Here is a 14,775-nt window from a genome sequence, read left to right as displayed (position 1 = left end):
TGGTTTTACCTAATTCTCCGTACTGGTAATTAGGTAAAACCAGAAGTCCCCAAATCATTTTCTCCATCTATGGCTAATTTAGGAAAGGGGAGATTTTAGCCAGCTATCTAGCCAGCCACCAGACAACAATCATACAACGAGACGCAAAAATTCAAGTTGTTTTTTGTAAATTAAGTTTTGCGTAATGTGATTGGTGTGAAGCCAAATCCTAACTGGCTTCCCTTGACACTTTTTTTTCACTCGGTTTAGCTCAATGCTGATTGGCTATTATTATTATTATTTAAATGTTTTATCAAGGGATGCCAAATGCTCACTGACGTCCCTTGTATTCAATGCTATGGGCAGCAACAATGTCATACTGTTTTTGACCAAACAGCCTTAGATCGATGGGTTACACATAAAAAGAAAGAGGGGCGCTGTTTCGCTTGCTCGTATGCTTTCTCCAGTGAGAAACATTCAGCCTCTTGCGAATATAAGGACAAATGTGAAACACAGAGAGACAAGAGATAAACATTTCGTTTTTCTTGGTATGCTCTTGGGGGATTTCCATAACTCTCCACTGGTGCATCCATGCCTGTGTGTGCATGCTTGATTCATATACTGTTCATATACAGTTGAAGTCGGAAGTTTACAGACTTTTCAACCACTCCGCAATTTTCTTGTTAACAAACTATTGTTTTGGCAAGTTGGTTAGGACATATGCTTTGTGCATGACACAAGTCATTGTTTACAGGCAGATTATTTCACTTATAATTCACTGTATCACAATTCCAATGGGTCAGAAGTTTACATGCACTAAGTTGACTCTGCCTTTAAACAGCTTGTAGAATTCCAGATAATGATGTCATGGCTTTAGAAGCTTCTGATAGGCTAATTGACATCATTTGAGTCAATTGGAGGTGTACCTGTGGATGTATTTCAAGGCCTTCCTTCCAGCGCAGTGCTTCTTTGCTTGACATCATGGGAAAATCAAAAGAAATCAGCCAAGACCTCCACAAGTCTGGTTCATCCCTGGCGAGCAATTTCCAAACGCCTGCAGGTACCACGTTCATCTGTACAAACAATAGTACGCAAGTATAAACACCATGGGAACACACAGCCGTCATACCGCTCAGCAAGGAGATGCGTTCTGTCCCCTAGAGATGAACGTACTTTGGTTGGAAAAGTGCAAATCAATCCCAGAACAACAGCAAAGGGCCTTGTGAAGATGCTGGAGGAAACGGGTACAAAACTATTTATATCCACAGTAAAACGAGTCCTATATCGACATAACCTGAAAGGCCACTCAGCAAAGAAGAAGCCACTGCTCCAAAACCGGCATAAAAAAAAGCCAGACTACGATTTGCAACTGCAGATGGGGACAAAGATCGTACTTTTTGGAGATATGTCCACTTGGTCTGACGAAACAAAAATAGAACTGTTCGGCCATAATGACCATCATTAAGTTTGGAGGGAAAAGGGGGATGCTTGCAACCTGAAGAATACCATCCCAACAGTGAAGCACAGTTTTGGCTGCTTACTCTTGAAGCGGTAATAGTAGAACGCACAAGGTGCAATTTCAAACTGGGTGGTGAATCATCCGTTTTCTTCTTGACATGTCAGTCATTGCAGACCAGAAAGCTGTTTTATCACTCGTCAGAAATGTCCAGATCAACTAGCCCATGTCATTAAATAATTTTGAGCTAGATTTCTTTTAGCCCAAAGATTTTGTTGTAATGTTTGAGTCACTCAAATATCACATGAAGACATGGCAAATGTGTATATTTACAGTAAATAAGCTTTAAACCTGCAAAATGTTCCCTCCACCACCAAGAGGGGTGTAAAACAGTGCTTGCTCCTCAATGCTGGAATGGGGGCCTGAGTGTAATATTTTGTGATCCCTGATTTAGCAGACACTCTTAGCCAGTGCAATTAGGGTTAAGTGCATTGCTCGAGGGCACATTGACAGATTTTCTTTCTTACGTCAGCTCGTGGATTCAAATCAGCAACCTTTTGGTTATGGGCCAAATGGCTTGACCACTAGGTTATCTGCCAATTGAATATGTGCAATGACTGCTTTGATAAACATCATGAGAAAGTGCTGCTGCTGAGACTGCAGGGAATGCAGTTATTTTTAACATCACCAAGTACGCTAGAAGAAAACAGACACGACTCTGCACCTGATCTGAAAGTGTTAACCCTGTCACCCGTCAAATCCAACGTGGATGTAATTCCCAGTGTCCTCTCTGCTGTGGTAAGACCATGGATGCGTCCCAATAATCGATATAGAGAAACTTATTTTTAACCCACTCCTGCACCAATCCAATGTTTTTAGATTTGTGGGAAAGAGTGAACGAGTGCACACTTCAGGAGAAAGGAGGTATTATTGGGATGCACTCCACGGATTGTCACGTGTGGATCAGAGCGCCTCTCTCCTCTCCAACAGATATCGGACACGACACAATGAACCAATGGAGGCTTTCCACACTGTTATACCTTTTAAATGATCTGTCAGCATGGTTGATTATCTGACCGTTTTCTTCCCCCATTTCATTTGAGTTAAGTAGACAATCAGAGGCTATTTCCACCCCATGGGTAGATACATACTCTGGCATTTTTATTCCGCAAGGATGTTTAAATTAGACGAAATGTAACATTTTCTATTAACTGGATTTGACTAAGCTTGATGGGGGGGGAATTGATTGTCCTCCATAAATGTGTTTTTATAATCTCTTTGTAATATATAATATATAATCTCTTTATTTTTGGCACACAGGTGAATTTATGCTTGTCTTCTTCTTCAGCACTTAGCTTGGGCCTGCTGGTTTAAATGATGTATGGGAAAAAAGGCTCCGACTAAATGAAAAGCTGTGAAGTTTTTTTCGAACTGTATGTGCTGTGTCAAATTCAGAGAGCAGTTTTCTCTCTTACAGTAGCCTCTCCTCACAGGCACTCAACAGTTTTACACTGCCATGTTTTTGATACATATTCTTTTCAAACGTGCTAAGTTTAGCAAACAAAATAGTTATTCTGGAAAAATATGGAAACGGGGTTATTTACGCAAGTGTGCTTTACGCAGCTGAAGAAAGGAGGGAGGGTAGGAGGAAGTGATATTACGAAACCGATGAACTAGCCTACTAATATTGATGCAATCGCTTTGTCTAGGTGGTCCTAGGCCTAATTACACGGTCTGTTATCTGAATGAATGTGTGCATTTATGTGAGAACCGTGTTTGAGGACCGTGTTGGATGACCAACCAGGAGACTACAATTTACGAGTTCTCGTCCCACTACCACTTGGCCTTTTGGACAGCCAGTCCATGTGGATGATTATTTGTTAAGATGGTGAAGAAACATAAATATGTACATAAAGGAAAAACACCAAAGGCATTTCAAAATTGAAACCTAAAAAACTAACGAAAGGCCTCATGGCCAGCAAACAAACCCAGCAGCCTCGGGGCTTGCCAGCTGGGATACTGACTGACAAGTGGGGTATACTACGATGGAAGCTAGATCTACTCAGGATTTTATAAAGCTAGTCAGCTTCAGTCAGCTTAAGCTTCATCCATACTACGAAGGTGGATATTGATCATGCAGCTGCCGCGAAGTCAAACAGGCTTTTAACTGTGTGTGCATGTCACACATGGCAAGTCGAACTATTCATTGAGACAATGCTGAACCATCAATCCATGGGCGGGTCAGTGCCACATTTTCATTTTAGCCGAAATCAACATGAAAGAAAGGTTCTTGCAATTTCAGCAGGTTATGGCGTGTTAGAAGTGCCGTCTTTCTTTTATTGCTTATCGTTAATGCCGTCTTTGATGTGCTTTGGTGTGCTTATCAATGCACAAGCACCTTTCTTCCCACTCCTCTCAAAAGTTTAACTGTGCTGGAACTTTCAAAATGCATCCTGTCAAAATGTGTGATGTGATAAGACATTTTCATTGAACTGTTTTTAACACACACAAAAAAACATTTGATTCATAAAATATTTAATCAGTCGTCTTCCTCAAAAGAAGGGGATGATGACGCAATCTTTGCAAGAGGGATGGATTCACTGTTACTGTAATGCTAAAGACTACCAGTCTGGTTTAAAGATGCACACTTTTATGAGCTCACTTTGCGCCAGTCTTACCAGCAGGGAAGCTGTCAACAATATTTCTTAAATTTTTTTTTAACATAGCCAGGTTTTTCTACTCAACACTTGACATTACTTTTTTCCTAAAGTGGATTCGGTACACGCCACAACTGCAACTGTTATTAGACCTTTGCACTAGGGGTGCAAGGCGACGTGAAACATTTAAAAGCATTTCACTCTGGTCGATATCAGAGTGAGCAGGAAGTCCTGTTTTTGCATGTTTGGCATTTAGCACATCCTGGCAGTGGCTGGCTGGTCTCACACCGATACAGCCAGTGCAGAGACTTTTTAGTTTGTGGCCGTATCTCCGCTGTGAGTTAGGCCCCAAGGTAACAGAGGTGTCCACACTTCTTACTGGACAGAACCCACATTTCGCCATGTCAGTGCTCAGCAGACGCCTTATGTGATTTGACATCTCGCCACCTCAAGTGGAAACGGTAGTCATGAAAGGAGTTGGGATTGTGTGTGTGGGTGTGCGTGTGTGTTAGGTGTTTCACTCTTATATTCTCCCAGTTGGGCCGGCCTGAGTGCTGCCTGGAGTTAGAATCAAGACTGTGATTATCCGATCAACAGGCTTAAGGCTCGACATGACCACATGTTCAAAAGGCTTTCCCAGAGCATGTGGTTTGACCTGTTAAATTCTTTGAGGTGGTATTCTAGAACATGCTTGGTGCTTTTTTCGAACTGATGCAAAGGTGCTTGGTGCTTTTCCACCAAGCCTGGATCTGTATTGCCTCAAACATTTGGCATATCAAAACTTGCACAACTCTTTTTTTTCTCCCTTCATAATGATGCACCTCAAAAGCATTATGTTTGCATGTCTCGGTACTGTGATGTTTTATTCAAATACAGGGCCCCCTGCTAAGATACAATAAGATACATTTCTATCCAGTTTTCTGAGCACAGATGTCACGTTATGGAAAAACCATGGGAATTGACCTATTCCTTCTCACACCTCTGCTTTAAGCTTTAATGATGGCGACCCCATCGTGGCGTTAATGGGCCGTGATATCATCCTGTTGCGTCCATATGCCTGTGTGAGCTGTACTTACAGTACACTACCCCGGCTCCTGCCATTTGCTCTGTGTACACTTCACACACACACACTTCCAACAGTCTAGAAATTGGGTGAGGTTATATGAGCAGTGTAGATTTAAATCTTGAGTCTTCAACACATACAATTCAACTAGCTCAATTCGAGGGAGAGTGCTACGGATGTATACAGTGTGGAGTAGTAAGAGGGGCTAATTGTATTCCTCTACAGCAGCATTCTTTTCACCCCTCTGACAAAAACAGCACTTCAAATATGGACATGGGCGTTACACGCAAACAATAATCTCAATGAGTAGATGGGGGGGGGAGGGGTTCTCTCCTCTTTTTCAGTTTATATTCTCTTTTTTCCCTCTCTTTCCCTATTTGTCCTGCAGAAACCCATGCATGTGTCGCCTTGAAACGCCATACAGGTATAATTAATTCTGCCAAATGTTATGTATGTTTTCCACTGATGGGGGAACAGACGGTGATGGAGGAGAACATGGGATGGGGTGAGCGAGGAGGGGGGACTCTTTGAGGTGTTGCCTGTATCGACTTCCACTCACCCGAGGAGAAGGAGTGAGTGAAAGAAAGGAATGCTAAAAAAAAAATATATATTTGTGCCTCTCTGTCACGAGGATCCAGAGGTTGCCGCTAAGACTTCAAAGCCACCGGTGTGCCAGGGTTAAGTGTGTTGGAAGGTGGGTTTTGGGGAACGCCTGGCTCTAACAAGTTTATCTCGCCCTTTAAATCAGTTTGGGGCATGAAAGTGTTGGGAGCAGGCTGTACCAGAGGCGGTCGTCTTTGACTGCTACCTATGTCCGCAAATACAGATTCCCCTTAAAGCGTGCCTTTGTTTTGTTGGCAGACTCGACAGGTTGGCCAGAATGAGACTACCTCTACGCTGTGCTCTGCTTGGAGGGTAATCAAGCCTCACAATGCAACGTGTCATTCCTTTTCCCTGAAGCAGCCACAGCCTCTCCCATTCTTTTAGTGTCCCTTCATGCATAAGGCTGTTTGCAATTACTCTAATTATAAGAGAGGTTATTTAAAGCCCCATTTATATGTCCCCCTCCCAAAACAGACATGAACACTTCATTAAACAAAGGGGTGAAGCATCTGTACAGGTCTGGTTTTGAAGGAGGTATCTCTGTTTTAATATAAAACAATGTAAGCCCATGTGTATAATTACCTACATGACATCATGGTAAAGTGCCCTTGTACCAAAATGTTTAATTAGGACCATAGCTGTTCAACTAGCATACTGCCTCAGAGAGCCAACCCCTTTTCTGTTGTTTTCAGAACCCCAAGAGCTGGCTGCTTACTTCATATCACATAACTCTTGTTCTGTAAGAGCACAGAAAGATTGACAGCAAGCCATGTCTTTGGTTCCCTATAAGTCAGGGACCCAGGCCTGAGCCTGCCTGCTCCTCCAAACAGATGTCTACAGTGAAAACCTCTTTGAATCGCTGGAGAAAGTCTGTCAGAACAGGACTGAAGACCAGCTCAGGAGCAATCTCCTGGCCTCATGACAGATGTTGTGGAGATGTGGGCTCATGTGCACCACGTGCCATAGTGAGGCATGTTTGTGTGCTGTGTTTGTGCATGTAATGCATTGTGATATGTTGTAATGTGTTGCAATGCATAGTGATATAATGTATGGGATGATGTACAGTAACATTATATAGTCAGGGGAGGGTCTTGAGAACATGAGAGAGCGAGAAGCCTCTGTGTTTTGGCCCACATTTATCACGTTATATATAGCAGGCTTGGGTTCAATTCTGAATTGAGTTGTAAATTGTTCTTGAATTTGAGTTGGCCACGCCCCACAGGGAATTGAATTTCATTGAAAGAAAGTCGATTTTAAATAAGTTCCATGAAATTCAAATGTCTTATTTATTCTACACATCACTACTGTATACACGTTTATTTTGACATTGTGTATGGTTGCCAATACTCTCATAAATACTGTAAGAACAAGTTGTGGGTTGTCTGTAATCATTTATAATTCCCTTAATGTTTTACCGCAGATCAAACACTGCAATAGGAAAGGGGAGAAATCTAACATTTCATGACAATCTGAGTTATAATCCAAATAATGTTTGAAATGGTATGTATAATCTTTGCATTAATAGTGGCAGATCCTTTTGATAAAAGATTTGTCAAATGAATGAGACTTTCATGTATCAGTTGAATTGCTTTGAATTAAATGATACTTCCTTCAATTGAAATTAATTTCAAATACTGCTTCCTGTGGGGTGTGGCCAATTAAAATTCATGGGTTGAATTTAATTACATTCAGAAATGTAGGATGATATATGTGCTCCTCTGTATTGTAAATCCAGCTCAGGAAATCCATATCTCTCTCTCTCGCACTCTCATTTGTACTACCTTTCTCCTTTTGGACCGCCTCTCTTGCTCTCTCTTCACCCCATGAAGGGGATTGGATCTAGCAAGACAGTTACTGTACCGTCATGGTGTTATTGACATTGAGCCAAATCAAGAGCAGACTTCTGGATCATTTGTGGTTATGGTTTCAAACTATGTCATGGTTGCCATGTTGTGTGTAAAACATTCCCTTGATGCCCAGCGTTTATATTTATGAACTATGAATGAAGCCTTTGATCCTCAAGCCGTGAATTTAAGTGACCTCTTTGTTGGCATGTGAAAGAGATTCAAATGATGTTACAGTATCTTTGACGGAATGGACAATTTGCGTTTTTCACCCTGGTTCCTCTTTGGGATGCCGCCTGGGATGATTAGGCATTCCACATGCACACATTGGGTTATTTTTCTCTTCTGATTCAAAGCCATGCTGATTTATGCTCAATTATAAAAGATGAACCAAAAATGCTCATAATTCTGCTCAGACATCTCGCTTGATCTCCCTAAATGCACAGTTTTATGCTCCACGGAAACCCATCTCATCATGCACTGTTCTTCCACTTTAGATTCAAATTATTTGTAATTTTCTGCATTATGAATTCCCATACATTACTCATTGAGCATAATTAACAGAGAATAAAGATAGGGAACCTAAACCTGACAATCCATTGACTTCATTGCATGGGCTTGGTAATAGTGAAGCAGATGGTAACGGTGCATTCTGTACACACTAGTCAAAAAACTGCACTCTAGTGTTAGCTCTAAATAATTGAACTTGGAGAAAACTGAGCATCTGACACTTTCGTTTAGGTGAATTCGGAGGTGATAAAGTAAAGTTTTTCCCTGTTTCTCTCTCTCTCTCTCTCTCTCTCTCTCTCTCTCTCTCTCTCTCTCTCTCTCTCTCTCAGGTTGACATGCTCCTGCCTACAAAAATCACCGGCATCATCACCCAGGGGGCCAAGGACTTTGGCCATGTCCAGTTTGTCGGCTCCTACAAGGTGGCCTACAGCAACGATGGAGAGAGGTGGCTCGTGTATCAAGATGAAAAACAGATGAAGGACAAGGTGAGCCATCCTCACTCCAGTACTATGAAATACATGTAACCCAAACCCTGCATGCCATTAGTAGTGGAAGGGACAGTATCCATCAAAACTCAAGTACAATATTAGTAGATTTAAAAGGCCAACACTATTTTGATATGCAGTAAAATCCCAAATGAATCCAAATAGAAATGTTAATTTTGCAACCAAGAATTGAATCCAATTGAATGAAAAAGTGAATGAGTAGGAGAAGCACAACGAGCAGAAAAAAAGACAATAAATGCTAAAGCGAACAATCAAACCCAAAACAACGATTGACAGAATGAATGGGGAAATGTATTGTGCTGCTTATAGTTGTCAAGCTCTGACCCAGTCTCATCGCTCTGTGTTAGCACTGCATCTTCCCATCTCAGGCTCCAGCACAGCTTGCTGAGGCCTCTCTCTGACTTTCTCTTGGCTCCTGGATCAGATAAGGGCACGTTGTCTAGCAGTCCTGGTCGGCTCGCTGCCTGAAATCGTGTTTACGGTCCTTCAACAGAGTACATGTGACCATTCCGATCGCCCACGCCAGCTAACGGAAAGGGAAGGAGGCTGTGACAACACTCTGCTGTCAGGAGAGCAGCAGCACTCCCGGGCCTGTTGCTTTAAAGGAGGCCTGTTAACTTTGCTGCTCTCGCTGGGTTGTTTAATGACAAGGATTTCCTGGAGCTTCTGCTGATGATGGTCAGAGCAGGGCTAAGCTGTGAGGAAACACACCTACATATACACCTAAAATCACATACGTGTGGCAGAGATGGTTGTCCTTCTGGAGGGTTCTCCCATCTCCACAGAGGAACTCTGGAGCTCTGTCAGAGTGACCATCGGGTTCTTGGTCACCTCCCTGACCAAGGCCCTTCTCCGGTTACTCAGTTTGGCAGGGCGGTCAGCTCTAGGAAGAGTCTTAGTGGGTCCAAAGGTCTTGCATTTAAGAATGATGGAGGCCACTGTTTTCTTGGGACATTCAATGCTACAAAAAAAAGATTGACCCTTCCTCAGATCTGTGCCTCGACACAATCCTGTCTCTGACAATTCCTTTGACCTCATAGACAGGTGTGTGCCTTTCCAAATAATGTTGAATCAGTTAATTTTACCACAGGTGGACTCCATTCAAGTTGTCGAAAAATATAAAGGATGGTCAATGGAAGCAGGATGCACCTGAGCTCAATTTCGGGTCTCCTAGCAAAGGGTCTGGATAATTATGTAAATAAGGTTTAGATTTTAGATTTTTTTCTAAATTTGCTAACACTTCTAAAAACCTGTTTTCCTTTTGTCATTATAGTGTACTGTGTGTAGATCAACGAGGCAAATGTTTTATTTAATACATGTAATAATATGTGGAATAAGTCAAGGGGTCTGAATACCTTCCTAAGTCACTGTATATATGATGTTGGCTTGTTACGACACATATCGCCCTCCAATGGGCACACGTCAATTTACGCCAACATGTACAAATACATCTTCAGTTTAGCGGCCCCATGCCTGAAAACTCTTCTCCATCCACCACTCAAATGCCTCGCTTGAGTAGTTTATAATTTCAACCACAAGATGATCGTTGGATGTGGGCCACCGCTTACGCCGTGTGAGTTTCAGCCAAGCAATCTCAATTTCAACAACTGGAGGAATTCCAAATGTTTGGCAAGCCTGGCAGGGCTGAGAGAAAAGTGATACAATATACACTGTCAAGATCATAGCAACCTTCGTGTTGAAATCTATAGTTCGTCCTCAGGATTTGTGGCCATAAAAAGAGTACAGACTGAGAATACAGTGATACTACAATGATGCTATTCATACGTAGTAAAACAATAAAACATGCAATCCACAAACAAAGCATCCTATCAAATCGTCCTATGTCCTATTATCCTTACTCAGGTTCTACTGCGTCTTTTAGAGCAAGGCCTGGGGGATATTAATCAGTGTGTCCCAGCACAGAGCTGCGAGGAGCTTTCCAGATATAGGACTTTTCAAGGTGTTTCCGCCTCTCAGTCGAGTGGAGCAGGTGATTAATGCTAGAGGACACATTAGGCTTCCGGACTCCAGAGACTTTTCCTGTCACGCCACAGGCTTGGAGAGGTTGGCCTGGGCTAAGAGTCCTGTGTCTCTGTCTGTCTGTCTCTGAGAGAGAAAAACGGAAGTCCAGAGAGTTTGTGCGCGTACAGTATGTGTGTGGTTTTATGTGCACATTCATGCATGTATGTTTGCGCGCAAGACAGAGTGTACGTTTGTGTGTGTGTCTGGCTGGATGGGTGTCTGGCTGGGCACAGCATTGTACACTTTCTCCTCAGGTCTCTCCCCTCCTGAGCCTGAGTGTGGCAGAGACTGCAGGCAGTTAGATCTAGATTGAGAGAGGAGAGGCCTCTGTCAGCATATAGATACCCATGGACACTATAACAATTTATTTGATTTAACTAGGCAAATCTGTTAAGAGCAAATTCTTATTTTACAATGACAGCCTTCCCTGGCCAAACCCTCCCCCTAACCTAGACGACACTGAGCCAATTGTGTGCCACACTATGGGACTCCTGGTCACAGATGGTTGTGATACAGCCCGGTATCACACCAGGGTCTGTAATGATGCCTTTAGCACTGAGATACAGTGTCTTACACCGCTGTGCCACTCGGGAGCAAACCAGGGACATGCAAGCTGTCAGTCACTTATATGTTGCATGTAGTTATAGAAATACTGTTTACATTCAAGTTTGGACACACCTACTCATTCAAGGGTTTTTCTTTATTTTTTACTATTTTCTACATCGTAGAATAATAGTGAAGACATCACAACTATGAAATGACACTTATGGAATGATGTAGTAACCGAAAAAGTGTTCAATCCCGTTAATTTAATCAAATGCCTTTTCTGTGCCATTTGTTTAAAATGTTAAAATACGTATCACATTACACAATGACATACTGCATTTGAAACTTCACGCAGAGTAACACTTTTGTATGACTCAAATACAATTATGTTATCGATAGGAGTAGAGAAGAAAGTGCTTGTTTAATTGACAAGCACACCGAAGCATACCAAAGACAGCACTAATGATACGTAATAAAATAAATAACTTCTCATACGCCATAGCCTGTTGAATTTGCATGAATTTGATTTCATTTTTATTTCGGCACAAATGAAAACGTGGCACTCGCTCACCCATCGATTGATGTTTCAGCATTCTCTCAATGAAGAGTTTGGCGTTCGACTAACCACGTGCAACATGAATGCGCAGTCCACAACCCAGCTCGAGCAGGCTTGAGTAAGCGGCAATTGCACGATCAATATCCACCTTTGTAACATGGATGAGGCCGGATTGTGAAGCTAACTGAAGCTGGCTAGCTTTAGAAATCCCAGAGTAGGTCTTGCTTGCATCGTAGTGCACCTCTTTGGGCTTTGTCCTGACCACGTGATCGGGCTGGGAAAATCTCTGGGCCCTAACGACAGACTTTTAGTAGCCTAGTGGTTAGAACGTTGGACTAGTAACCGAAAGGTTGCAATTTCAAATCCTCCAGCTGACAAGGTACAAATCTGTTGTTCTGCACCCTGAACAGGCAGTTAACCCACTGTTCTTAGGCCGTCATTGAAAATAAGAATTTGTTCTTAACTGACTTGCTTAGTTAAATAAAAAAAAAGTATGCCCTACTCACCATGCTCAGTTAGAACTGCAGTAATCTCAGCAGCAGACTCTCATGATTTGAGAGCTATTGCTGATCATACGCAGGGCCCCAGAAAAGCCATTGAGACGTCACCCTCCCTAGAGGGGGAATAAGCTCAGTTTGTATTAGCGATTTGCGGAATAATTTGGGAATTGAGCAGCCTGAAGTGACTATGAAGTGCCTTTCATTGGGAGGATAATGCAGGCATTCTCACTGCTCTCTTGTTTCAGTAAGAAGCAGGATTATTTGAGTGGAAATGCGCTGGTGCTTGTTCAAGTGTCATTACTTCACGCAAATCCTGTGCACGATGAAGCAGAACATGTCAATATATGTCTCAAATGGAATGTTTCACTTTTCAGACCTATCAAACGTACAGTACATACCAGTTAGAGTAACATCATCATTTAATATCCCTGCTGTTGGGGACCATCAGAATGCATTTTGTAAGAAACATTTTTTTGCTCCCTGGTGGGGGCTCCAGGAACAGGACTGAGAGCCTACTTTCCATAGAAAGGGTTCTGGTTGAACGTATTCTAGGGGTCATAGTTGGCTAATTTCAACCACTCAATAGCAGATTGTTTTCAGCACCTGCTGGGGTCCGGCCCACCGGTTTTACATTTCACATAATGACGATGACAAGTCCCATTACATTCCAATTAAATAGTCATAATCACACTTTTTTTTAAATTGAAATGATCATGGAATTTAGTTAAGCTGTCCCAATAGGTACATATATCCCATATTGCATATCATTCTACTGTCGATTAACCACACTTAAGCACAAGGCTTCTAATTATCAACAACACAGTATACATCCCAATACGTCCATTATGCTTGTTTATATTGGAATAATTCAGGCTTGCACGTTTAACTACATATCAATGGTGAGATTGATCATTTGCTTATGGGCCGTTGTTTTGCATACTGCCTGCCTATTGGGTCTTGTTGGATACTATGGCATTAAGAATGGTCTGCCGTGGGGCAACGGACAAAAGGTCGCTAACTCCGCTGCCATGTGTTTTTTTTTACGGCCAAAAAGCGCAGGTCGTGACCATACCTCCTAGTATTATGGAAATGTACCATCAGCATTATGTAGCCTACACAGCATGTCCATCACTCCTCGTCTATCCTTTCTAATCTCACTTCTGTGCATAATGAGGCTCACATACACTAACAAGCTCGCTGAGATGTGTGTGGGTGTTCAAGATCACCATTCATTTAATCTCATTCCCACTGTCCTTCCTTTCGCAGGTGTTCCAAGGAAACTTTGACAATGACACGCACAGAAAGAATGTGATAGATCCGCCCATCTACGCCCGATTTGTCCGGATCCTTCCATGGTCGTGGTACGGAAGGATCACTTTGCGTGCAGAGTTACTGGGATGCACAGAGGAAGAGTGACCAACCTTCCCCCTCATTTGTCCACCTGTCCCCCTCTCCCCCCTTTAATACTGGATCATCTAACCCAGATTCAGTGTTTCAATATAAACTGTGCAACCTGTAAAAAAATAAATCATTTTCCAATGGATTTTTCAAGAATATGTGTTTGGTTATGGTGGGTTGCTGTTTGATTTAAACCTGCCCTTGTCCTGATTTTTGTCCCTTTTTGTTTTCCTATTTTTGTGGTCAATGTCTTTTTATTCCTCTCCAGATTTCGCCCCCCATTGTGTTTGGAATGAACTTGGGTAACCTATTTGATGGGGGGGTTAGTGTGTGGAGTGTGGAGAGGGGAGAGGGGAATCACACTGTGGTTTAAACATATTGCCCTGGAAGCTACTGCACAGTGTCACTTTTTGAACGTGAAACCTGTCTATCATGCTTCATTGGACATTGTTATCCCCACTGAAACTTATTTTGGAACTATCCCAAAAATCATTAAACTGAATACGACAGTGACATATATATATATTTACTTTGGATTATAACACCTCTTCAAGCCAGGCTTTTAACATTACTTACACTGACATTGTAGAGCAAATAAAATACAATGGCAATGCTTAATGCTGTTGAATTAAATGTAAAACACTAAATAATTGCATGGTGCATAAATTATGATTTTAAAAGTTTGACATGAAACCCCTTCCCTAAGAGCAATTGCTTTGGTTTCGTTTAACGTGCATTTCTCAATAGTTCTGATACACACTGCAAAAGCTTAAAAGTGATCTACTAGACGAATAACAAGGACCACAGTGGCACTGCAGTATAGGTACGTTGAGGTTGATGGGCTGGCTGATTGAAGTGTGTCCAAATATTCTTGAATTTTCTATCTCATCTTTAATTTATTTAAATGTAATTAGCATTTAAATTTTGTGTTTGAAAAATATCTTCTTGGGATGTCACATTTATAGAATTGTATACATTGTTTAGTTTTAGTTTATTTTCTCTGCTTTTGTATCCTGGTGCCCAATCCTTCTGCCTTTACAATATCATTTTTAATCAACGTGAAAAGCTCAGGATAGAAGTCACCCATCCATACCCACACAAAGAGTAAGCCCTCCTTTGAATAATAATATTTGAC

General features: G+C 41.9%; 1 protein-coding gene across 4 annotated transcripts in view; it reads left to right on the top strand.

Moving 5' to 3' along the window:
* LOC118358027 (EGF-like repeat and discoidin I-like domain-containing protein 3) overlaps positions 1–13,957 on the top strand; it is a 264,375-nt gene extending 250,418 nt beyond the window's left edge. For all 4 annotated transcript variants that reach the window (XM_035735396.2, XM_035735395.2, XM_035735397.2 and 1 more), the window contains 2 exons: positions 8,442–8,597; positions 13,509–13,957. In XM_035735396.2, the coding sequence (XP_035591289.1) occupies positions 8,442–8,597; positions 13,509–13,658 (306 nt within the window). In that variant the 3' untranslated portion in view covers positions 13,659–13,957. The remainder of the gene's footprint in view (positions 1–8,441; positions 8,598–13,508) is intronic.
* Positions 13,958–14,775: the final 818 nt, after the last annotated feature.

The sequence above is a fragment of the Oncorhynchus keta genome, chromosome 25 (genome assembly GCF_023373465.1).
Source record: "Oncorhynchus keta strain PuntledgeMale-10-30-2019 chromosome 25, Oket_V2, whole genome shotgun sequence".
Lineage (NCBI taxonomy): Eukaryota > Metazoa > Chordata > Actinopteri > Salmoniformes > Salmonidae > Oncorhynchus > Oncorhynchus keta.
The sequence above is the reverse complement of the archived record's forward strand: the minus strand, read 5'-3'. Positions and strand labels throughout refer to the sequence as shown.